This window comes from Manduca sexta, chromosome 28, assembly GCF_014839805.1.
Source record: "Manduca sexta isolate Smith_Timp_Sample1 chromosome 28, JHU_Msex_v1.0, whole genome shotgun sequence".
NCBI classification, from domain to species: Eukaryota; Metazoa; Arthropoda; class Insecta; order Lepidoptera; family Sphingidae; genus Manduca; species Manduca sexta.
The window spans coordinates 3866686-3892694 of NC_051142.1; the positions used below are offsets into that span (position 1 = coordinate 3866686).

The window sequence follows — 26009 nt, forward strand, 5'->3', positions numbered from 1 at the left end:
TTATGAATCTGAAATACTGGCTGGAATGCATAATATGTCATCGAATAGTTTAAAATATAGCATCAAAAGTCAAAAAGTTAATGACTTTAATTAAGATTCACACATGTCCTCTTTCTTACGTGATAAAAGTTTTGAAAGTAAACGTTAAATAATATATTGTTTCATGCTTTATGTGTTACCTTTGACACTTTGAAAATGTGTTGAACAGTATACGATATTATCATATTAACATACTTTGCAGTCATTTATAATTTCTGCAAAATAAATATTCAGAATCTTTACGTAATTAAGATCAAGGTTAAAATTTATTCAATATTAATTGATTCTGTCAATATGTAAAGTGTAATAAAATGGTGATTAACATGGACCAAAGTGTCTTCCCTAATGTTAAAATATACCAAGATATATTATCATGTATACATTAAAATCATATCGGTTAATATAGAAATTGAGATTTCTGGTGTAAGATATGAATAGACTTTTTCTATGGGTTTAGAAGTGTAGTGGAATAGTACAAGTGATGCTAATGCCGTTGACAATTGCGTTTGTTTATAGGTTGTCGGGGTGATCCACCACCGGCGGCGGGTCCGGGCGAGCGAGGGTGAGCGCGGGCGCGCGCGGGAAGCTGTCGACGCGTGCGCGGGCGGCGACGACGGTTTTCACCGCCGAAGCGGCGCGTACGTCTACCCGATATAAAAGCCTCAGCCGCCCATTCACCCGCTCGCAGTGTGTGCTTGAACGTAACAGTGTCCACTCCTCCCGTGCAAGGACTTACAGTTTAAACATGAATACACGGTGTTTATTAGTGCTAGCAGCCGCCTTCGGCGTGGGTACGTACTATTTGAAATATTTAAGGAGCGCCGCGGCGGGCGCTTGTGACGAGAGAACGGCCTACGTGTGGCATGCTGTCATGAATCGATAAATAATTGGCTTCGTATCGCGAAAGCAGTGTGATATCGAAGTTTCCACACTACCAGTTGCAATGCTTGGGCGCAACTAGTGCTCAGAATAAAGAGATTGCGGTCGACAATGTGGTGTAACGGCAATGAATTAGCTCTACGGCACGCGTACTCGAAAATGTCTCTTGTCGCTTATTATATTTACATCTAGGTATTCATTTCTAGTGTTGGTATATAATACATTAGTTGCCACACCAGACAAAATGCTAGAAAATATTATCATTGTTACAGTCGTTGAATATTAAGAGCTGTCGTATCAACACTATTTTTAATTGTCCATTTATCATATTTAATTTTACAATTTACGATTGTTAGGTTTATTTGCGATGGTAAATGATTTGCTCTTCATTAGTATCGTATCGATAATTTGTGTTTTTCGCAACATCTAATGTCGTCGACCTGTCGGATTGTTTGCAGAATATTTTTCCAAGTGCAACTAGAAAGTCTCGGCCATCTCACGATAATTATTATGATATCGAGTTCCTTGCACCAAGTATAAATAATGTGCTATTTGCAAATTGAAAACAACGGCCATCGGTATTGCTTGGAACTTTCTCCTGTTGAGAGGAATTTATCTTATGTCATGAAACATTACTTGAGAAATAAAAGTTTTATATTATTTTTATTATTAAAAGGGGATTTCTCATAAGTAATAGGATTTTTAAATATAAACTAGAATCAGATTTAAAATAACGATTTCAAGAACTTTAATGACATAATTTTTACATAAAAAAATGTATGTACCATTTTTAAATGTAGTGACATTCTAATATGTCAGGGTCAACATAAAAACGAATAATATTATTAAATATATTTTTAAATATTTCCTCATCTGTTCATGTAGCTTCTTCATTATTACATAATAACGCCCTTACTGCATAATCTAATGTAATCAAAACAATTTAAAATTCTCAATTGTGCAATACGTAAGTGTCATATTTGCATGATTTTCGTAATCGGCACACGTAGCTTTGAGCTAAATGGCTTATAATTATATGACCCACACATGTAATATCTAATTACTAAGATATTAACAGTATAATGCCTTTATGAATGCGTGTGTGATACATAGTTTTAATGTTTGTCATACCTTTGTAGCAATTTTAAAGGCATACTTGACTATATTTCTTCGTGCGCTTTTCATTAATATTGCATTATTATTTCAAAAGAAACGTGAATAATATAAAGTTACATCAATTATCTGTATAATTTAACTCCGAAATTACCTAAAAGTAAAGTAATTAAGTCATCATCGTGTAAATTCATGAAATATTTAGTAGATGGTCATATGCTTGCAATACAAAAAGTTATCAATATTTAAATGACCTAAACCATTGTCTTCCCACATAATACATCCAAATTATTATTATAAGTTACATCAGCATTCAATAAGCAGGTAACGGTATGCAAAACTCAAGGCCATTTCGTATTCAAAAACTATTAGCATGCATGGCAACCGGTATTTTTAGTTTGCCCATAAGTCTGAATTAAATAAAGGATGTTCTTTTCACTCGTTAGATATGAGACGGTTGTGGAATTCATTGTTTAGGATTTCTACCACGTACCCAGTTCCCACACGGTTGCGCAAGCGCCGATATTTCTGTTTTCATTGAAAAACCTGCGAATAATGTCATAATGAATAACACCGTAACCGTAATAATGACGTGTTTTACGTAAATGTTCTATTGTGTGTTTGAGTAATGTAATTGATATTTGTCGTCTATTTTCCATGTCTTTATACTTGACGTGCTCAGTAACCGAAACATTCAATTAACGCAGTCTTATTATGGTATTTTTTTTATCTTATTGCGTTATACAGATTTAGTAATTTAACTAAAATAATTCATCAATAAACAATAAAAACTCACCAAGTATAAGGAAGAGCTAGACTAACTTTTACTAAATACTTGTGGCATTACTGTAAGCTCGTTAATGTAATAAGCATCTAAAAGTAATTTCAACGGTATTTAACCGCGCGATTAACTATTCATAAGTTATTATAGCATGCGTGAAGGTATTCAATTATTTAGAATTGCGGCGCGCGGGCTAATTTCACTAGAAAGATGAAAACAGTGAAAATAAGTCGATCGCATCACTGCGTAGGCGCAGCGGAGATCGAGCAATCGGGACGTTTATAGACATTAGACATTTGATTTGTTTCGTCTTAGATTGTATCGCGAATATTAATTTTATTATATGTGTATGGTTATTTAACTGTTTTAAACCTTAGAATGAGGAATAAAAGGCAACAGAAATAAATGGTAATAATTATATTAACAATTATAGCAGTTTTACGTATATGTTCATAAATAGTATTTTTTATATAATTTACAAATTAAATGAACATTTCTGTTATACAAATATATAAAAAATTATCAATTATATTTTAATGAATTTGATGGATTATATTTTTGGTCTTCAGGGCTATGAACAGTTTCATATCCGACCACGTTTTACTTAAGCAAAGAAGATTCTAGAGAAAACAAAAGTGTAAAAAATAATTGCTTAATTGGGTTACTCTCTCTAATTCAACGTAGTCATTAATCTAAAATTGGCCAACGCATTACATTCACGCAATACATTAACGTGTTATATTGCATAAAAATGTATGGTGGTCGTTTGTAATCGTCAATAATAGGTACTTTTATAGTTTTTGCTGCTGTTTTTGTACTTTATTTAGCGTGAATACGATAGTCATTAGTACTCTAATTTAATTGCACAAAAATGCATCGTAATTGAATTAAAATAGTTTAAAACGAATGTAATTAATGTGTAAAAATACAACGCTAGTTTTTGTCTTTTAGTAATTTAAAATGATGATTAATTATAATAGCGAATAATTAAATAATATTACTTATTAGGAATTATGTATAAATATAACATTATGTTTAGTGACTGACCTTTAGAATCGAATAGTCATATCTTGTTAGAAATTCAATATCGATTCATAATTTAAACAATCGAGTGATAAGAAACATAACTGCAATTAACGATACAAAGAACTCCGTCACAGATTAACTCGATTCTATTACCGGAAGTATTAAAGTTTCACGGTAACAATGTGCCGGAAACTTGACAAGGATTACGTGTGCAATGTTATCCCACGGCGAGACCTCTAATTCAATAATAGATTGTAAATCTGGTCATGTTTATTCCCACTAGTTACATACTAAACGTATCCGTGAACTTTCAAAATAACGATTTCGACTTAGTTTCTCTACCGGAAAGTCTTCCGATTTTATGATTTCATTAGTTCTATTCATAATCTAATTTTCCTCTTCCTAAATGAAATTATAATACTAAAAGTACGTAATCAAATAAATCAAAAACAGTAATGGGACCATTTGAAGAACCTACTTTACTGAATAAAAAAGGAATCGCGGAAATCTGCCTAGAATTCTCAAAGTAAGCAGTTTTTGGAAGTCGGTCAATAATAGTTAAGATGCTTAGATATAATGATCCGTTACATATAAAATCATTCGCTTATGACACAACCTTGTATGAAGATTGTACTGAGCGTGCGCAAGCCGCAGCCGTCCTGCGGAGATTGTCTGTCCTTCGAGAGGCGACGATATAAATAACTCCTTGTCGACCCTACGCTTTGTGTTGTTGTTTTTTAAGATCCACAGACAAGGTTTGTTTCGAAAATAGAGATATTTATATTGCACGAGTATCGAAATAAAGTCCCATACGGTTGCAAAATTTTGCGACATCCGTTGCAAGATCAAACTTGTTTTAGTCATTTGCGAAATTATTTACATCATTTAAAACAGATGTAAATTGTTTTTTGCAAATCTGTTTTGTCCTTGACAAGGTAATCGTGTGCAAAACGGGCTTCTACGTGGCTCTCGTTTCCTTTTATTACGTATTCAATTACTTAATGATAAATGGATAACTTTCTGTTCAGTTTGCGGTCTTTATAATAAAGTGTGTTGATTTTTTTGAAAGGGCATTGGAAACTTTTTCGTTTTATCTTGGGATATAATTGACTAAAACAAAACGATATATTGTGCTTCATATATACATCTTCAATTTATATTTCCTTAACATTTGCATGTGGAGTTATTGTCTTTTTCTAAAATTAAACTATGCTTTGAATTGCAGACAAATATTTTCCTTTTAACATTACCAAGTTAAGCTTAGAATTCCACCATGACACCATTAATGTGGCCATTACTTTTACAAATGGTCAACCATTAAGAGAAATTAAAAATGATCACGTAAGATTACACGAGTATTTGGCCTTCGGCTATGGTGAATTTCAACTGGCCATTGTTGCATCACGCGATGCGTTCGACATATCGTAAAGCCATCAATCACTGCTTGACATGTATTGATTTACTAGTTTTTGTTTGAAGTTTTGCCTACTACAAGATGTAGTACCTATTATTGAGCTAAAGTTTTTATAATAAACGTTCAGCAAATACGGGCTTGTATTTGAGCAGTGACACTCAAAATTTAACTAATTTGTACGACGTTCCATTATCTTTTTAAGCTTTAATGCTATTATTTTATGTTATATTATTATTTAAACATTTCGTGCTTACAAAGCCTATTCATTTATTTATAATACAAAGCAAGATTCATCGTACCTAAATGCTCATTACGGTCATAAAACGAGATCGTTCTGACTTTCACCGACATGTCTCAAGTTATCTAATTCGTTACGTCAGTCTCACGTCAGTCGTCTCATTTTTAACTGATAAAATTGACGCGTGATTTAAGAAACAGGTATACTTTTTGCTGTTGAATGAGATTTAGTCTGAGATCATTCGGACGATCATAAGTCAATATCTTTAGATTGATACCTAGTAAATTAATTTGTCTGTTGAATATATATTGATTATAAAAGTGATTAAATTTTTATGTGTACAACATATGAAATGGTTGCGTAAAATATTAAAATAATTTAATTTAGATATAGTAGATTATGAACTGCAGGCCCGAAAGTATTAGGACATAGCATGAGCATTCCTTCATCATGTTTAATATCGCATCAAACGTCACATATCTTCTCACAGGCAGATTTAGAAAAGTTTAGTTTTTATAACTTTTGACTCAGAAACTCGTAAATTATTGGAACCTCAATCAATTATATAACTTTTATAAATAGAATATTCATACATAAATATTAAAACGTGACATTTTAAATGACAACATTTTAATTGATATCGGTCAAGCGAATATATAATAAAGGTCACGCGCACAAAAAGCGGCACATCTCCGACGAAACCGAAAGTGCCGCCCACAATCATCTCGTCAGGTCAACAGGCTTTCACTACATTGCCTCATAGACCTTCGTATTGAATAATATTTATGTAACATCGTAAATATTATATCAACTGTGTAATCAATTGATGAAAAACGGAGGCATTGTAATGTCGCAATAAACGCCATCTATCGTAAATTCCCATGAGTAGGTTATGAAAGAAATTATAAGTATGACAAGACAATCCGATAATTATGTCAGTAGTGTAGGACGCGAGTGCGCTGGGCTGGCGTCGCCCCGGGCGGTATTACGCCATGTCACGCCTCGCCTGCCCTGCATGCCTCGTGTCGCGATAATTTGCGTTAGTGTACGGAGATCATTGAGGGTAGACAACCTGAACAGAGCTTTGATTGTCCTTTTTGAAAACGGATGCTATGCGCATTTTTAAACGTTGATTTTGGTATATAAATATTTAACTAAGTCATATTAATATAGCGCAAGTACGTAATATAAAAAATAACCAATTAAAAAAGATAATAATTGTAAAATTTCTCTTTATGTTAGAATGGGTGCTGAACCAAATTTTCACTGTGGCGCGTAATAGTTACATTTTGTTACACTTCGCCCTGCAGTGGAATGCGGTGACTGGCTCACCTCGAAGACCTATTTGATTTTAATAAGAAAGGTTATCTAGAATGTTACCATTTATGCTGATGTTTTCATGTTTTAAGCTGCACAATCAAGGCTGTGACAATCACAAATATAATCATTAAAGCAATAATATTAAAAGAATCGTGTTTAAAAAACATTATTCTGATTCCGCAATCTGGCAAAAACAAATGCATTTCGATTTAAGAACGATAAAAATTACAATTACGAGCATAATTATAATCCTGCTTCCTAGTTAATCATAATACGAATTACAGTTGCATCTTAAAGTTATAAAGATGAGCACAGATTATGCAACGTAATTAACAGTATTTTCGACATGAGTTCAAACGTTTTGTAACGTTAGTGTCTGATTGAATAATGAAGTGAATATGAAAGCCTGAAGCTAATCACCAATAAAGCATTACACTTGACTTTACATGTTGCATAAGTCTTCTATTAGTTAACATTACGTCATTTGAACATTTGATACAATGATCAAGTGGTTCGTGTGAAAATCAGATCGGAAAGTAGGTGAACTCAATTTATATAAATCGATAGAGATTTCAACACAGATATGGGAAAATATATATTATTTTCTACATGTTTAAAATGCAAGACGAATACGATCGGTACATCATGCAAGAATAACATTGTAATAAATTTAAATTAGTAGTCCGAACAAGATCTGCATTAATCAAAATGTTACGCTAAAATTATATTCTGATGCGTATTTACATACAGTTTAGCAACATCCATGTAAATTAAATTGAATATAACAATTTGACCTGTCCAAAACCAGAAAACATGTATCTTTTACAAAACGGTGAAGCGTCTATTGCAAAATTTCTCGGATGCTTTCCACTTGGCAAATGTCAGCGGGTACCAGTGGCATATGCTGTGATATAACGTGACATAAGCAAAGGAAACGCAATGTGCATCCAAACGTAAGCAAATAAGGTGTTAATCTTTCTTGGAGTTGAGGCAATATGTGCCTACCAGTTAATTTATCGAAGAGTCGTTCAATTAAATTACGCATTATGGATGCTAAAGGTTAACTGTAAACGTAGTTAGACAAATTCAAATTCACGAGGATAGTAAATAGGACACAATTGACTACATTTTATACTAAATTATATGTTTAGCCACAGTAGGTTTTAAGTAATGCCAGATAAAATAGCCTAACCATAATAATTCAAATCAATTAGCGTATTGTTTTAAAGAACAGTAAATGAATATGCAACGAAGCATCGTTAACCATGTTTTGAAATATTTACTAGTGTTTGACTTGCCTAACAAATAACAATGAGCTGCAACATGTTTATTTCACGTAACCCAGTTTTTTATGATTTTAAACAATGACTCAAAATACACGTGTTTGAAATAATTAGGCATCACAAATCAAAGGTGACAAAAGTGAACCATTACTCAAGATGGATTTGTCAGTTTCACTAAGTTTCTTGATAAAACTGTAGCCACGTCGGAGACCAGTATTGCAAAACTATTAGTGATGTTCACAGTAGCTCCTAATTATATGCTTAAATTCATCATAATTTGGTGAATGTATGACTTGGCGACTAGCAAAACTATTAAGAAATTACTGCTTTTAGTTATGAAAGATCCTTACGATCAAGTCGTAAACATTTATGATAATGATTTCACGAATTATTAGGGTTTCATCATTCTCGTCACTTCGCTTCCGTCGCTTGGCAATTCTGTTTATAGATAAGTCTTCGATGAAAACTAATTCTTATTTCTCTTTGCAGCGGTCGCCCAAGAATCCTTCAAATGCCCAGACGACTTCGGCTTCTATCCCCACCACATCTCATGCGACAAATACTGGAAGTGTGACAACGGTGTCGCGGAACTTAAGACTTGCGGCAACGGTCTTGCCTTCGACGCCACTGATTCCAAATACTTGACTGAAAACTGTGACTACCTCCACAATGTTGAGTGCGGCGAAAGGACACAGCTTGGTAAGCTATTTAATATTAATGATAAGGTTACAACTCAAGACTTCGAATATGTAAAATCCTTAAGAACCGATGCAATATTAAAATTAGTTATTAATCTCACAATTTGAGATATAAACGGGTCTTTTAAGACATTAGATGCCTTCATTGTTCAGTTTTAGCACATATTTGATAATTTACAAAAAAATATGAACACAATGAAAATTAATTAATAAGCTTTGGCAACGTATACCTAGTAACAGTAAATTGATGGTCAAGGCTAAAAAATTTACATAATTATTGGTATAATGACAGAATTATTCGGAATACAACCAGGATGTGACAGAAGGTCACGGCAAGCTCTTATAAAGATTGTCTCGTGTCACGTTTTACGTACACATAGTAAAACCAGGCGGTGATAATATTATGTTTACCTTGAACTAGAATCACTTAATTAATATTCACATTTGACAATCCTTTTTCATACCTTAGGAGAAGAAGATTGATTTTATTGTTCAGGTTTTTTATAGGTCAACTTTTATTTTAACTTGAAGGTCGTTTTGTTTCTAATACAATTTTATCCTGAACTCATGTATCAAAATATAGTCTTGTTATGTTAATGTATTGTAGTTGTAACTAGTTCTCCTACAGCATAATGTGAATATTCTATCAAAACCTATTAAAAATAATAAGGTTCTAATAATCTTTAATTCTTCCACAGAGCCCCCAATCTCCACTCCCCACTGCGCCAGGCTATACGGTATCTTCCCTGATGAGACCAAGTGCGACGTCTTCTGGAACTGCTGGAACGGTGAAGCTTCCCGCTACCAGTGCAGTCCCGGACTCGCCTACGACAGGGAATCCCGCGTGTGCATGTGGGCTGACCAAGTTCCTGAGTGCAAGAACGAGGGTACGTGTCGACGTAGCATTAGATGAAATTATAGATATCTTCACAAATAATGATATGGATGAAGTACTAATTAAAGTAGACGACAATGATAGACAATTTTTGGAATGCGCTTTAAGTAACGTTAAGTATGCTAAAGCTAGTATTACAAGGTTAAAACAATTTGATGATAATGGTCTCCGCACCCTGTAATATCTGACTTCTAGATACGTTGTTGAATAGTTAATATTTCCCGTTAACATTCTATTGACATTAATTGAAGCAATTTGCATTGCTCTGGTGTGAACCACTTATGCTTAGTTATATTTGTAGACAGCTGTTCTATAAACGAAGGTAACAATCTAGTTTACGAAGTTCCTTGAAAACGGCTTATTTTGTAAATGTCAATATAATAGTAGATAGGTAAATTCCAAGAGTCTAGATTTTAGTTCTTAACCTAATAGCACTGCGTCTTCTGAATTCACATAACTTTAATGCACCAATCCATTTACGCGAATTTCCTCCGACTCATCACACTTTACTAATCTAAGTTTCGGTTTCGTCTTCTGCACCCTTGGCTCACGTAACCTTTTTTGGTGTTTCCCAGAAGTAGCGAACGGTTTCTCTTGCCCCGCTCCCGGTGAAGTGTCCAACGCTGGCTCATTCAGCCGTCACGCTCACCCTGAAGACTGCCGTAAATACTATATCTGTCTTGAGGGCGTTGCCCGTGAGTACGGTTGCCCCATCGGTACCGTCTTCAAGATCGGAGACTCTGACGGTACTGGCAACTGCGAGGACCCCGAGGATGTTCCCGGATGGTAAGCTAACTCCTTCATTAATTCACATTAATAGGGTGTTTGTATTCGATTGGGAATTGACATCACGTTTTGAATAGATTTTTTTTATAGTTCTGTCGAACTTGTAAGAATTTGTATCACGTATAGGAAGTTTGTTACAAAGAAATGGTGCTCGATCGAATCCGGACATCCCGTCACGTTCAAACACGACTGACCAACTTAGAACCATAAACTTTTCTGTACTCACTGGTTGGATATCACTAGTTCTGTGGTGTTCAGCATTTTACACGGTACTATTAACATCACAGTACCTTCGTAGTATGATGTCAGGGATAATGTAACTTAATTTTAAACCTTTTGTAAGCTTTAAAGATTTGGCTATTTATGTTCTTTTAAACCTGGCATCATAATACGTCTAGATCCTTAATAGACCCTATAACCACTCCCACACAACCAATATCGCCCCTGTGACTAACATTTCTTCTGCACAACATACATAGTACTTAGTATGAATTCGCTCTCTACATTTTATGACAGTAGATGTAGTTAATCTTACCTACTTCATTAGTTGATAGCAACTGTTCTGGAGCCTTGTGATACGATATATTTAGGGCATATAGAATTTAGTATGACTTAAAAAGAATAATACAAAAGACCGCGTTCAAAAATAACCGCTACGTAACGGAGTGCATATGATAATACCGTCTCGAACAACAAGTTGTCGACCGTGTGTAACAATAATACAACAAAGGCTGAATTATCGATGCCTTTCATTTATACAGGAAATATTTTAAAAAAGGCGACTGTTGCACTACCACTTAAGAATTACAAACTGACCGTGAGCCGTGCGTTTCAATTCATATGAACCGTGCCGTGTGTCGATTTCGAAAGCTTCGATATAATGATTGTAACTGTTCATTTAATTTTGCAATTAGCTACAAGTGTAGATAATAGTAATTGGCTAAAACGATGTAACGTGTCGTATTGAAACAATGAGGGAACTTTCAAAATGTTTATATCCGGTTCATGGTCGGCGTGGCTCGAACAATCACGTTAGATCGATACCGCGATGCGCCAACGCCGGTCACGAATCAACAGATCAGACGAAGGTCATTCAAACTTGTTGCTTAGAAATGTTTTTGCCACAGCTCAGAACACAACATGAGATACATCCTTAAAAAACAAACAACACTTGTTGGAAAAGCGAGCGGATATAATTCTTGTTTCAAGGCGGTTCACTCCGCCGGCTGTGAGCGAGATTTTATTACACAATTCATGTACCCAGTACACTTAGTAAAAGTTGCTAGAAATTGAACAAGCCATTTATGCGAGGCTGCGATACTCAGTAGTGATATAGTTAAGGCTTGACAGTAGAAGTGGCAGGCAGTAAGGTTCGCGTACATTTTCAGCGAAGACTACTACGGCGATTTGGATCTGAAGGCAATCCGCAAGAGCGAGCTGTTGGCCGGTCTCCAGTCCGACGGCCAGACGCGCCAGACCCAGCCCAAGCAGCTCAAACCCCGCCCCCCAAAGGAGAACTAAATACTTTAACTCCCACCCTTAACCTTTAATACTCACGTAGTTTACTATAAACCGAAAGTCTACGCGCACCGCGACCAATGGCATCCCACGCTTCGGCTCTATTGGCACTGATTGCCAAGTGTTGCTCGTGGTGCGCGGAGAACTGTCCCAGGTTCAAAATCAAATTTGTAATTGTCGAGTGAGCCACACACTGAATTTCATATTCATTCTAGTTGCCAAATACTTTACTCGTTTTAACTTACATTGACAGTTTCATGAGGCAGGTTTAGAGAATTAGTAGAAATCGTGCAGCGATAGATGTATTTATTTTATATTGTATCGTAGTGTTTTATAAAGTCCTATATAGTATCGAGTCCGATGAAGACATTGCCAGGTCAGCTGTACAGTTCCGCATCGCTTTATTTGAACAGTGGAGTTGCATTTAGGACGTCAATTATCCATAATATCCGATGTTAACAACCATGACTTTGTAAATATTTTTGTACTGAATTATTTCACTGCGACTGAGTGTTGTTGTTTTGATAGAAACTGTAATACTTAAGTTTTATTTTTAGTGATAAAATAAACAAAAACTTATAAAAATTAACAAATGTTGTATTTATTCTGTGTGTAACGTAGCACTGGTGCACCGTTTTCCTAACAATTTCTACTTTAACGACCACTCTGTTTCCTATTTTGATTGCATTCACTTTCTAACAACCTCTTAATATTTTCTTAGATCTTTTAGTACTTAACTCTTTTTTCGTACTTCACTGGTTATCTGCACACGACAATATTTTACGACACAACACTGACCTACTTCCGGTGTGCTGTAATTATCTTCAGGTATGTTGTATTTCATTCTTATTCTTTCTTTAACCCAGGTAAGTGTTGGTATACCAGTGATGATAATTTATAGCAATTCAACTCCAAATCGTGGGAGATAGTCTAATGGCCTCTAGACGTTTAGTGCTGATAGAATTATGTCTCTTTGAAATTGCGTTAGCCGTCTATTACATCACTATAGAACTATTTATTATACATGTTATGTGTTCTACATTATATTTCTCATAATTTGCACAAACTCTATAGTTCTACTAACTGAGGAGGAGCAATAGGCAATCCATATAGAAAATCTATTTTAAATTAACTTTTATTGCAAAAGAATCACATTTTAATTTCAAATAGACAAGATTTAATTTTTTTAATAATTCCAGCCAGATCTATTTACATCCTTGTCTTGCATTTGCCAACGATATCAACTCCAATTTAATGCAATTCATTAGGCTAGAATTATGATCTACGTAGCACAGTTACATAAATAGGAGTACTTGACACATTGTAATGGTTACAGCGAAGATTACTACGGCGACGTCGATCTCAAAGCGCTCAAGAAATTGGGATTCTGAATGTCAAGGAGCGGCTCCAAGGACAGACTGAAACTTAACCCCTTCGACTTGATTTAAACGTATAGCCTCTTCGGATGCCGTGGAGTGAATTATAATTAGATTTATAAGTGTATGTGTAGGGTTATGTCTGTTTTACATGAGGGCGTGAGGTGGAAAACAAAACAAGAGCAGAATGGTGAGAGCCTGTTCGTAGTGTCTTGAGTGATGACTTAAATAGTTAAGTACTCATACTGTCTATTCAGTCACGTCATGTAATCATGTGATCAGTTTTAAGACAACAGTATCTGTCATGTAGACTCGTCACCTATTAGTTATTCTATGAAATGCATTTAAATTTATCGTGCCAGTATATCCTTTCCACTGCTCTGTCTATCTATCCTTGTGTGAAACAGCCAGAGTTCGTCTGTTTGAAGAGGCGCTCAAGTCATTTATTGGACTTTTCTATCTATGCTATCTATCGAAATTATTGCCAAAAGTACATCGCGAAATCCTTTCAGAGATTACCTTGACATGACACCAACACGTGCAGTGTTGGTGCTGTGTCGATATTCATGTTTTAGTCATAAACTTATTTTTTTAAGTTAAGTAATGATAAACATTTAATGTAAATAAATACATTTTATACGACTACCTTTCATTTCATTTACTCTTCTTATACTTTATGTTTAAAATAGGTAAATATCTTAAAAATAATATTAATAGTATGTGATTCAAGTACATACAAAGTACGTAAGTCCAACTTTGAACGAACTTAACAATAAGCTGACAGACGCCCTAATTAAAGATTAAGATGATAATAATGATGTGATGAAAATAAATAAATAATTTGATGTCGGCTCATAGTTTATTGCTGAAAGATACATTCTGTTATAGCAATGGATATTTCCTACGTTCCATTGAAAGATGCGTTCAAAACTAAATCATATTACACAGTACCGACATTTTGCAATGACGAATTTATTTAATTCCTTGGAGTTGACGAATGGCGTCTTGACGTGACATTGCTATTTTCGACCCCGACACTGAAAAGGAAAAATGTTATGAATTAGTTTCTTTTAATAAATTAAAATGTAATACTGAAGCTACATACTAAAAATTGAAAACTATCACAAACATGATATAGTATCGCATATTATCCATTATTGATTTACAATGCTTAGCAACAAAAGAATCGATGAAAAGACCCTTCAATTGTGTCCAATTACAACTTAAAAAAAATGGTGAGGTGAATTCTATGATAGTAATAGTAATCCCTCTCAGTAGTAGAGGAGGTCCGTGCCCATCAGTACAGTATATAATACAGCGCTAATTTTATTATTATTATTATTAAATTCTGCTCGACTGCCTCGGTGGCGTAGTTGTACTGCATGCGCGGTATGGCAGCGCTCTGAGGTCTTGGGATCGAATCCCAGGTCGGGCAAAGTGGTATTTGGATTTTTCTACAGTATCAGCCCGGAGTCTGGCATTTATGCCCAGTATGGGAATAGGCTCGCCCCTTATCATATCCTGGGACGGAACACACTCGGCGAAAAGTTGGTGTCTTGGTTGCACCTCTGCATACCCCTTCGGGGATAAATACGTGATGGTGTGTATGTGTGTGTGTGTGTATTAAATTCAATGAATTTAGATACTTACTATGGCTTTGATAATTAACAAAAAGTTCCGGACTGATGAAAGCCGGCTTGGTAGATATCGCTGCAGCAGGAGGTGGAGATGACGCAGACCCTCGCATCGACGGAGGAAGCGTAGATGCAACACAGCCCACACGATCCGGGTAGTCACATACTCCCAAATACTGGAATTTAAAAACACAGTTTTCATAATTAGTATAACAAACAAAAATAATTACTATTAAAGGAACATGAAGGTGTTGTTTCATAAGTGAAAGCGGTTAGGAAAGTGAAAAATAGCAATTAAATACCGAAATTAATTTAATGGTAAATGCAAAATTTTAAATGGACATACGTCACAAATTTATTTCCATACTAGCTGCCGCCCGCAGCTTCGCCCGCGTGGATTTCGGACTTCAAAAATGCTATGCTGTCGTGGGATATTTTTTATATAATTTTAAGGAGAACATTTCCGTCATACATGATTTCTGTGTAGCTTTAACCATTAAGGTTGCACACGCGACGGAAGTTTAAAAAATGGAGTAACTTCTCCCGTTTTCCTAACATTTCCCTTCACTGCTCTGCTCTTATTAATTGTAGCGTGATGAAAAGTATACTATAAACAGCTCAGGAGTATGAAAAATAATTGTACCAAGTTTCGTTAAAATCCGTCGAGTAGTTTTTTGTTTCTATAACGGTCATACAGACAGACAGACAAAAATTTTACTAATTGCATTTTTGGCATCAGTATCGATCCCTTATCACCCCCTGATAGTTATTTTGGAAATATATTTCATGTACAAAATTGACCTCTCTACAGATTTATTATAAGTATAGAAGATAGATAGATGACATTTGAATAGAATTAAGAAAATAAAAACGGTAATAATATAAGTGAACAAATACTCTAGGTATCGATTAGTATTTGAATATTTAAAATGTCGTATAGTCGCCATCAATCAAACCTGAAAATAGACACTTGAATTATTTGCTGCTTTAAGCATCGACGCGACGCAATTAAAATCTGATGCTAGCAAACGAATATCAAATAACATAATTTAATTTTATGATAAAGTTTTATCGAAATGAACATATGTACTGCAAGTAATTAAAATTATTAATAAGATATTCCTACGCTTGATAGATTTTCATATTAATACATTTCTTGGAAACTTTAGAATTTTTGCTAATTGGCTGATAGAAATGTAAAGAAACACACCTGTATCTCTTAATTTACTAGACAGCCTTATAAAAAAAACATTTAAGAAAACGATATGTATTCCCTATAAGTGACACAATGTGGCATTAGTGTAAGAAAAGTAAACTGAGAGAATAACAGAATTGAAGGCCATAAAAAAGGAAAAAAAATAGGTATATCCCATCTTAGGTTTAGGAGTCAAACTGCGGAGTACGGGATTTCAAAGAGCCCTCACATCGTCAGCAAGTTACAAGTAGCTAGCTCTTTTTACCCAAATATTACCTCTATTGGAGCAGATGAGAGAAGAAAGAACTTACGTTGAGCACCTAAACCGATGATAAGTTAAGATACTAGTACAATGTGTTATGGTTTCCTTTTTAAAGTACTTTAGTTACTAACATTAGATGCCAGATTCCATCTGAGTTTGAAATATTAGTTTGTAACTCTATACGATATATAAAGCATTATAAGCTACTTTCTTTGAAACGCACAGACGCTGACAAGTAATTGTTGAGTTACTGAAACTACAGTTCCTGATGGTGCTGAAGTAACTGATTTTATGGGATTGGAAAAGACAATAAAGAAAAAGGAATATTTATTAATCCTAGTCAAAACAAATATCAGGAAACACTGATTAATAATTATTGTAGACAGAAATACTATAAAATGACATTTAAAATTGAATAAAGAAAAAATTCATAAATCAGAAGCGCTATTTTTACATATTTTATTCAATGCTATATTTGGCAACGGCGATAAAACAAAAGTTATTGTATAAGCCAAATATGACTATAATGCCAAGTAAATGATAAGTAGATGTGTCCGTATTAGCAAATGTATTACGTAATTATTAATTTTCATTTGAATATTATGTTTGTATTTTGTGAGTCATTTTGGGTAAATATAATTCTACAAATAATTAAAATGAATTGATGATGTTAACTTTAATTATATTTTTTATAATATATTGTGATAAATATTTTGCCACTAACAAAACTTTTCTATTTTCACCTTACCTGGATTTAATGTATGGAATACTCCTAATAAATTTAAAAATTGATGAAAATACCTACAGGATTATGAGCGCGCGAATTTTTCAAGAAAGGACCTCAACCAACCTTCAAAATTCAGTGAAAGGTTCTGAAACACTCGAAAATAATTAATCGGCGTGGAATGCGGAAGTGATTACCTCACTGTATGCGAGGTCAGCGGGGCATTGGAATTTGACAGGCTGCCGGTTCACGCAGACGAAGAACTCGTTGCAATTGTATTTGTTTATGAACGACTCGAAGTCTTGGCTGCACATCTGTTGGGGATAAATTTGTTGAGGGGGTTGAGGTTGCGGTTGAGGTGGTTGGGGTTGTGGTGGTTGGGGTTGTGGTGGTTGGGGTTGAGGTGGTTGGGGTTGTGGTGGTTGTGGTTGAGGGTGCTGACATGGAGATGGTTGGGGAGGCTGCGGTTGGATTGGAGTTGGTTGAGGTGGCGGTTGAGGTTGAACTGGTGGATGGGGCAGCGATGGCGGTTGCGGCTGAGCTGGGGATTGAATTGGTGGGTGGGGTTGAGCTGGGAGTTGAGGTTGAGAGGGAGGCTGAGGAACTTGCGCAGGAGGTAGTGGTATCACAGGCTGCACCGGTTGCGGTTTTGGTCCTTCAGGTTTGTGCACTGAAATCGATAAATTTATTATTATTTTTTATGTATTCCTGTTTCTATTATTTTAGGCCTTATCTGTCAAACTTAAATTATAAGGGGCATCTTTAAAGGACTAACAAGAGTGACAACCCGCTGTATGCACACAGTATAAGACACAAAGGTCAGACAGGTCCGTTACGTAACGCACTCGCCTGCCGATCATTTATATAACTCACTTGACATTTCCAACAACATGTCGACATGTGTTCTAAGATGACACGAATTTGCACAATTTGTTTTGTGAACATAACGTGTTATGTATTCTTGTGAACCCGTAATGCAGATGTTTTCTAAACAAATAAATTAGGCCTCGCCTTAGTCACTAGTTTGTTGTGAAATATTTTTATTTAACTGCCATTTTTATTTTCTATTGGCTTGGAAGCCATATTGATTTCTTATACTCGCGTTTTTTACGTAGCCCGTGTCGGGCAAAGTGATATTTGGGTTTTTCTGCTCAGTATCAGCTCGGAGGCTGGAATTTGTGCCCGATATGGCGATAGGCTCGCCCCCTATCACAATATGAAGCGAACCACAATTGGCAAAAGGGAGGCCCTGGTTGTGCCTCTGCATACCCCTTCGGGGATAAATGCGTGATGTGTGCTTTGTTTTTGCATTTTTATGTTAGTACTCAGTACGGATGTTACTATTAAGTAACTATAATTCTAAACTAGTTATCCGAAAATAAGCAATCAACTTATCACCCTGTCGGACGAACATTTTACATCGACTACATTGTGTATGCTCGCATCCTTTAATTAACTTCAGTGTTATTATCATAATTTTAGACATTGCCTTCAAATTCTTAGAGGTTTTAAGTTGGAACATATTTTTTTAGCAATGGAGAAAATGTTATTAATATAATTAGTAACTCCAATAAATAATTATATTATCTTTCAGTTTAGGTCTAGCATGCATATTTTTTATTATCTATATGTTATATGTAGATAATAAATAAAAATATATGGGCATCCACGGGTTAATATAAGTGATATAGAAATAGATAGGAATCCCGTCATAAAGCCATGAACCGAAATAATTTTGTGTATGTGTGTAGACTGGCACAAAAATTTCATTTTGATACAGTAGCAAGTACGCTTTATCTCTGTTTAAGGGATTTTTAAGATGATAAAACTACTTGTATATTACTTCTATAGTATTCAAATTACAACTCTGCAATGATGCGTAATAAAAAACGCCACTCCACTCTTAATATAATACAAAATACTTTATGAAAATACTTACATATTTCTCTATTACTGCAATCAACATTATCAGCGTAGTCACAATATCCTTCTCTCGAGAACAACAATCCTTCAGGACATTCTTGCTCGAACGCCCATCCGTCCCAGCAGTTCAAGAAATTGTTACAATTTTTTGCAGGAACTTGAGCTCTCTTCCCTTCACATAGAGTGTTTGGTGCTACGATTGGATCCTTCTTAGGAGCTAATACGAGTTTGTGTTGGTACACTGGATCATTTTGGATTTGTTCGACCACTTCGCTTGATACCGGGATGGCGAAGGCAGCTAGAGTTCCGCCGTAGGAAGCCTGAAAAGTTACAGCGGCATATTTTTATTAACTTATCTTCGCTATGATGCAAATTATCATTGAAATAATATGAAGCAGTATGATAATAGATATAAGTCAAGTATCTAATTAAGTTCGAAAAGTTTTTCGTGTTTATCTTCTTTTAAAAATATACCTTTATTCACGGGCAAACCTTCAGAAGTTAACAAAAAGAATCGCATATATATTCACAGCATATAAGCTCAATGCAACTCCCATAACACCCATATCGTCTTTCTTATATTAGTCCTTATATTGAAAATAAATTAAAAATATAAAAAAGGTGCCAACATTTAGGTCTGTAATCTAGAATACCTTATAAGCACGTATCTTCATAGTATAACGTATTCATTGTAATCTATTTTGTTGTCCAAGTAAATAAGTCAACCCATTGCCGACCTGTGACCGAATCTGCTATACAACTCTGGTATATTATTATGAAATAAGAACCTGTAGCTCCTTCACTATTCTTTTATTCCGAATCAAGAATTGGCTATTTATATAAACAACTTAATCATTGTGATACCTTGTATTGCGTATGATGGTGAGGTGATAGGCCAAACTCAATTGAGGTTAGAATTGTAATTATGCTAATGTTACCTATTTCCGGTCATGATCTATGATACTAAATTTGCATATACTTATATGTTAGAAGCACTTTTAGAATGCTTACAAAGTGTCGCACATCCACTTCCTTGATGCCAAATAATACATAGTTTTTTTAGTAAGGAAAGAAACGTCTATAATAGTACAAAATGCACATATTAATTAATATTAGTTGGTAATAAGAAACACAATAGGTATTGACTCTGTAGCCATTTATATGAATCAACTCGAGATGGTGGACCAAGTAGATCAGAGCATCTCAATAAAAAGACAAAAATATATTAATATGTGGGAAGATAAGTATGTACTCATCGTGTCGTGTATGTACACGACACGGGATACAAGGGATGTCGCTTTTAAGTGTAATAATATGTTTTTAAAGAAAGTTATTTACTTATCATGGAAATAAAATAAAATGTTTAAAGAGTTGGAACATCTATACATATAATACCGATGTTTGTATATTACAGATATTGATGAAGAACGTATATTGGACATGTTTACAACACCAGGAACCAAAACAGCAGTTTTTAGAATTTTAGTTTGTCTGTATGTTTATACACGCATCACTCAAAAATACTGCATGGAATTGAATGCAGTTTTCGGGGAGGTATTGCTAGAGGTATTACTTAAAGTATAAGTTCCATTTTATCCCAGGAAAGTATAAAGCGGGATTTTTATTACGGAAAAACTTTTTCAAACGGGCATCGGCTATTTTTATATCCAAAATAAAACGTTGTAACCGGAACACATGAATGCTTTTAAGCTGCAGCTTTATGATACGGAAGTTAAATATATACTATATAAACTATACATACCAGTTATTTCATATAATAAAGCTATTGCCTAATAAAGTTATTAGTCACGAATTAATTTGGAAATAGTACTTACACGAATAAATGTAAAGAACGGGTTCAAGAAGTTGCCGTAGAATGGATATTTGTCGACATGAAGAGCTAAGTCTTGAAGATACGGATTCTTGTAAGTCTTCACCAGGTTGCCGTCTTCGTCGTAAACTAGAATAAAAATATGTTATATTTAAATAAACAATAACCTTAGTCAATTATATGTATTCAAAATTATATATTACATTACTAGATCAAGATTTTATTTATAGCACAAGCAGACATGGGCGCCAGGGGTGCAAATGTGCACTCCTTGCATACGTGCACCGCTGTCTGGAATAAATCACAATAAAAATAACCGAATGACAAAGGGAACTATCGATTACAGAAATTTTATTATGGTTTAGCATATGGAAATAATCACACGATGTTTAATTGAAAAAAAAAATATTATTATGTAGTACCTCCACATGCAATTGTAATCTTGGCGGCGCCCATGCAAGCAGATAAATGAGAAAGTAGATATCTAATTTCAAGAGATCTCCGCCATCCATGAAAACTAAACGATTTTGGAAGAAATATGAATCTTTGTCATTTAATAATTTATTAGTATTAAAGTATATGCATATGTATAGGAATGTAACAAATAATGACTTAGTCTAATTTATTGTGCTAGTATAGAGCATACATTCGTGCGGCTTTAAAATAACGAGAAGAAGTATTAGAAAGTAAAGAATGGTGTTTGGTCATCAGAACATCTCATTCTTTATACAATGCAGGAAAGCAAATTATCATCTCATGGCATTTTTAGTGTGATAGTAGTAATACGTTTGCTGCGATATTTGTGAAACTTTTCAATTTACTTAACAGTTTGAAAAAACTCATCTAGTTAGAAATAGATATTGTTTTCAGCACTTTCTATTTTAGAAACTGTGACTTGGCCAGTTAAAAATGCAACATTAATAAAAATATTATATTATCTTTTGAAAGTATTAAATTTTATTACGATTCGTATTTACGCAACAAGGAAAAATATTTGTCACGAGAAAAACATCTTACAAAACAGATTTCACCGAACTGGAACTATAAACCAACGTCTACATGTAATATAGTGGATGTATACATAGATGCTTTTGTTTATACACTAGTGGTGAAACAGAATACGAAAGTGTCAATTCGATCCCAGGGCACAATATTAATTTATAGAAGTTACATATATATTCTCATAAGGTGTATTAGAGGTTTAGCCTGCGTGATAAGCCTTTTGAAACAAAGTGATATTTGGATTTTCTGCTCAGTATCAGCCTGGAGTTTGGAATTGGTGTCCGATATGGCGATAGGCTCGCCCCCTTTCACATCATGGGACGGAACACACTTGGCTAAAAGTGGGTGCCCTGGTTGCGCCTCTGCATACCCCTTCGGGGATAAATGCGTGACGCGTGTTGTTGATGAAAAGTCTTTTTTACTGAGAGAAAAAGTAGCCTATGTCTTAATCTAGGGCATATTGTACCCTGGTGCTAAATTTTATCCAAATTCGTTCAGCTTTTTCTGTCGTTTACTCCTAACATTGAAACGAATTAAAAAAAAACGCATTTTTTATATTAGTAAGAGTAAGATAATTTTAAAAGTGAAGGCAACCAATGTAAGCATCTAGTTCGTCGAACAATTATTTGATACGTAGAAAAATCAAAATATGGCATTACAAATAAAAAAACTGATTTTGAATCATTTTATTACTGACATGAACGTCCGTAAGCTCTAATTATATGACTATCATTGCTGAGTCACATGCAACCGGCCATTAAAGGGTCTAAAAATAAATTTAATGACCCACGCATCGTCCTACGTACTGGCACTTAAAGTCGGGTTCCTTGTTATACGTAATTGCATTTTTATATGACTGTATCTAGTTTTTTTTGCCGCAAATGAATGTAAGAGATAAGTTTTTTGGACAGGAAAATCTTCGAATTAAGGAAGATGAATTACAATATTATTTTCGATACACCCCTTTATTATACTATGTTTATGGACCATTTGTATCTTCTGCAGAAATTATTCGATCCAATACATAAAAACTTAAGTGTTGATTCCAAACGAAAATGATCTCTATTCTTATTGTTTTTAAATCTCACAATAACACAATAAACAGCCCGTGTAATCACACAAGTCGCAGATATTTGCAACTTAAAACGACATATTTTCTTCACATTAGTACGATAATCTGATGCCTTCAGTCACGGTAGTTTACTTGGCAGTTGAATGCCCATATTACTAACGTTACAAAGGTAAGCGTCCGTTACTGAATGCGGAGATAAATCCTTTGAGATAAGATCCGTATATATGAGCTTTGTCTGTTTGTGGATTGATGGAATTCACATACAAAAATGTAGTAGAATTTAATGCTTTGTTTGTTTGTTTGTGTAAGATTTTTTTGCATTAGTATCAAAGTTTGGTATTGGGTATTTTTGGTCAGCTGGATTTTGTGCCCGATATGGCGATAGGCTCGCTCCCTATCATATCATTAGACGGAATATATACGGTGGAAAATGGGTGCACCAGTTGCGCCTCTGCCTACCCCTTCAGGGCTAAAAGGCGTAAGTGTATATATTTTTTTTAATTTAATCTTATCTCATGATGAGAGATTCTAATTGTTTTTTGATAGTAATTTGGATAATCTACATGTATAGCATTTATACTATGCAAATCTCCGAATCACGAACCATTGCTTTGCGTTATTATCGATTTCCCCCTATCTTAAAGTACAAAGCACGGCGTATCAATGCATTGATCAATTAATTCCAACAGGCCGGCATAATTGTGTCGACTGACGAGCGATCTAAACCCCTCGACTCTTTTGGACCCCGCTCTCCTTATCATCTGGTTCATTAGGGTCATTTTGCCGTGCTCCTATAAACAAAGTAATAATTATATTAATCAAGTAAGTAGTCCAAATTATGCTTTATCTTCGGATTTAATTGCTAGTATGATCTGAAACGGAAGCATGGTTGTTTGAAAGCCAGTTTTTGCTGCATTGTTAAGCCACAAACATACACTTACCATTATTTTGTAAAATATTGTACTATTAATAATATAATATTACAACGTAACATTGAATCTAAGAAAATCAGGGGTATGAACTAGTTTGTTAGAGATCGTCGACCTCACCTGGCAATTTCTGTAATATGAGACGCATGCATTTAATGTAAGCCATTGAGGCGGCGCTTCCAACCACTTATTACGTACAATACTTATCTCGAGCGCTACTTGAATTCATTCTGACGCTTTTATGCGAATATGTGTGTGATTAAGTATGATTAAAATTCGCAGTGGAAGATTTTTAAATTGAAATATGTAGATTTGCGGCCAATAGTAGCTTCTCTAGCTGTACGTATTGAATAAGGATTTTTGATTTTGTTTTTAAATTTCGAATATTATTTGTAGTATGTCAAGAAATTGTAATGAAAATAAATTAAATACCATTTATTTTGATGTCAAATTTGTTTTGGATGAAGCCCGAAAGGAATATAATAAAAATAACGTGAAAAAAATATGTCAGTTATTTTGAAGTTAAATTTATAATAATAATTTAATTTCCAATAATAAAAAAATTATATTATGATTTTATCGATTAAAGAGCATTTTATTAAAGTGAGTGGTTTTCATTGAAATAAAACTTTTTTACGGATTTTATTGCGGTTATTTATATTATTATTTTCTCTCAATATTTCGAAGACTTTGTAGCCTTCATAAAATTTGTGAAATAGTTTTATTTCAATGTCTAACGTTCGCGTAAACATAAGAAATGATTAAGTGGTTTTCGTTGTCCCTAAATGGTAAGATCGAAATAAAATAATATCTTGACTTTATTTTTAAACTGTTTATTAAATGCGAAATATTGCTAATACTACGTAAAAAGGAAACTAAGAACATGCAACAAAATTATTGTTGGAATTTTAATTGAAAATTTTACCCAGACATTTTAATTACAAAAGGTTATTTTAAAAGTTGATTTGCGATCTAACAGTGAGATAGAGAATAATGAAACGATTTTTTTAAATTGCTTTGAAACTACACTTTAATTAATTATGAATTCAAAACTATTTATAGTAATTATTGTAAAGTAGTATGTATATGAGTATATTATTTTTAATTAAGTAGTAAGTAAAACCCTTATAACTTTATTAAAACTAAGTCTCCAAATTATATTTGGAAAATTTCAGAATTGTATTTAAGAATATAATTTATTGCAATTTCTGTTTTTGTTATTAGTATTTTAACACGATAATATTAAGAGTAATAATTATGTCATAGACAAGTAGTGAAATATTAAAACTTTATTGTCATGTTATATTACACAAATTTTTCTCTTAAGACACAAGCCCAGCCTAATTTGAGTACCCTGGCAATTATTTGTGTACCTCCCTTGTATATAAATAAAATGTGATTTTTTTTTATTTCATTTTCATTTAAAAACACTATCGCATGAATTATAAATGCAAACTTAATGGAATATTTATTCCAATTTAATGCTCAAAAAAAATAAAAATAAGTATACTCACACAAAAGTCGCTTATGTCGCGCGCCTTCCCCTGGCAATTTCTCCAAAACATGTGTATCACATTGCGCGCCGATTGCAAGTATCAATAATAAAGTACACGCAATCATTGTCAAGGGATTGAGTCGGCCGGGACAATGTCAGGGCTGAAAGCATTGCCTAGCTTATATACCGTCGGTCGAAAACAAGTACCCGACTATAGGTACGTGGGTTCTAGTTTTAGTCTGGACAGTTAAGGAAAGCCTAAAAGGACATGCTCGTTCTACAATATCGGCATTTATTTCCAACTTTATTGTAATTGGTTGTTATATTTTATTGGTGACTGGGGATTTTATGTTTTTTGTTAGTTATTGTCATTTCACTATTGGTTGAACTATGTTTTTATTGCATGTTTAATAGTATAGTACTTGCCCTTTTGTGGGTTATAAGTGTTTTTTGTACATGTATGATTTTTTATTGTTTTTCAGTACACGACTACGGGATATGAAAATTAAAATAATTTTATAATATAGTAAATGTTAAGAAGTGTTGCATCGTTCAAAAGTCATCTCTAATGTTATA

At 34.2% G+C, this 26009-nt stretch overlaps 2 protein-coding genes across 3 annotated transcripts; one reads left to right on the top strand and one right to left on the bottom strand.

Moving 5' to 3' along the window:
* The first annotated feature begins 699 nt into the window (after positions 1-699).
* On the top strand, positions 700-14009 carry LOC115447939 (protein obstructor-E). 2 transcript variants are annotated; one of them, XM_030175245.2, is made up of 5 exons: positions 700-830; positions 8583-8792; positions 9490-9678; positions 10262-10472; positions 13327-14009. In XM_030175245.2, the coding sequence occupies exons 1-5, from the start codon at positions 785-787 to the stop codon at positions 13379-13381; spliced, it is 711 nt and encodes a 236-aa protein (XP_030031105.1). In that variant the 5' UTR covers positions 700-784; the 3' UTR covers positions 13382-14009. The 2 variants fall into 2 exon arrangements, with proteins under 2 accessions (XP_030031105.1, XP_030031104.1); XM_030175244.2 differs by lacking the exon at positions 13327-14009 and adding an exon at positions 11861-12579 and having other exon boundaries at positions 701-830.
* A 197-nt stretch (positions 14010-14206) lies between these two features.
* On the bottom strand, positions 14207-25574 carry LOC115447930 (leucine-rich repeat extensin-like protein 2). Its single transcript, XM_037444604.1, has 6 exons — positions 25453-25574; positions 20940-21064; positions 19121-19424; positions 17379-17851; positions 15017-15176; positions 14207-14403 (listed from the first exon to the last, which is right to left on the bottom strand). The coding sequence occupies exons 1-6, from the start codon at positions 25556-25558 to the stop codon at positions 14339-14341; spliced, it is 1233 nt and encodes a 410-aa protein (XP_037300501.1). The 5' UTR covers positions 25559-25574; the 3' UTR covers positions 14207-14338.
* Positions 25575-26009: the final 435 nt, after the last annotated feature.

Excerpts from the sequence above, each read along its gene's own strand:
- LOC115447939 (XM_030175244.2), top strand. The coding sequence starts at position 785 with ATGAATACACGGTGTTTATTAGTGCTAGCAGCCGCCTTCGGCGTGG. Across the intron at positions 831-8,582 it reads AGCAGCCGCCTTCGGCGTGG|CGGTCGCCCAAGAATCCTTC; the intron begins GTACGTACTATT and ends TTCTCTTTGCAG. Across the intron at positions 9,679-10,261 it reads TCCTGAGTGCAAGAACGAGG|AAGTAGCGAACGGTTTCTCT; the intron begins GTACGTGTCGAC and ends GGTGTTTCCCAG.
- LOC115447930 (XM_037444604.1), bottom strand. The coding sequence starts at position 25,558 with ATGATTGCGTGTACTTTATTATTGATACTTGCAATCGGCGCGCAATGT. Across the intron at positions 21,065-25,452 it reads GCGACATAAGCGACTTTTGT|TTTACGACGAAGACGGCAAC; the intron begins GTGAGTATACTT and ends TTTTTATTCTAG. Across the intron at positions 17,852-19,120 it reads TTGCAGTAATAGAGAAATAT|TGCACAAACCTGAAGGACCA; the intron begins GTAAGTATTTTC and ends TATCGATTTCAG.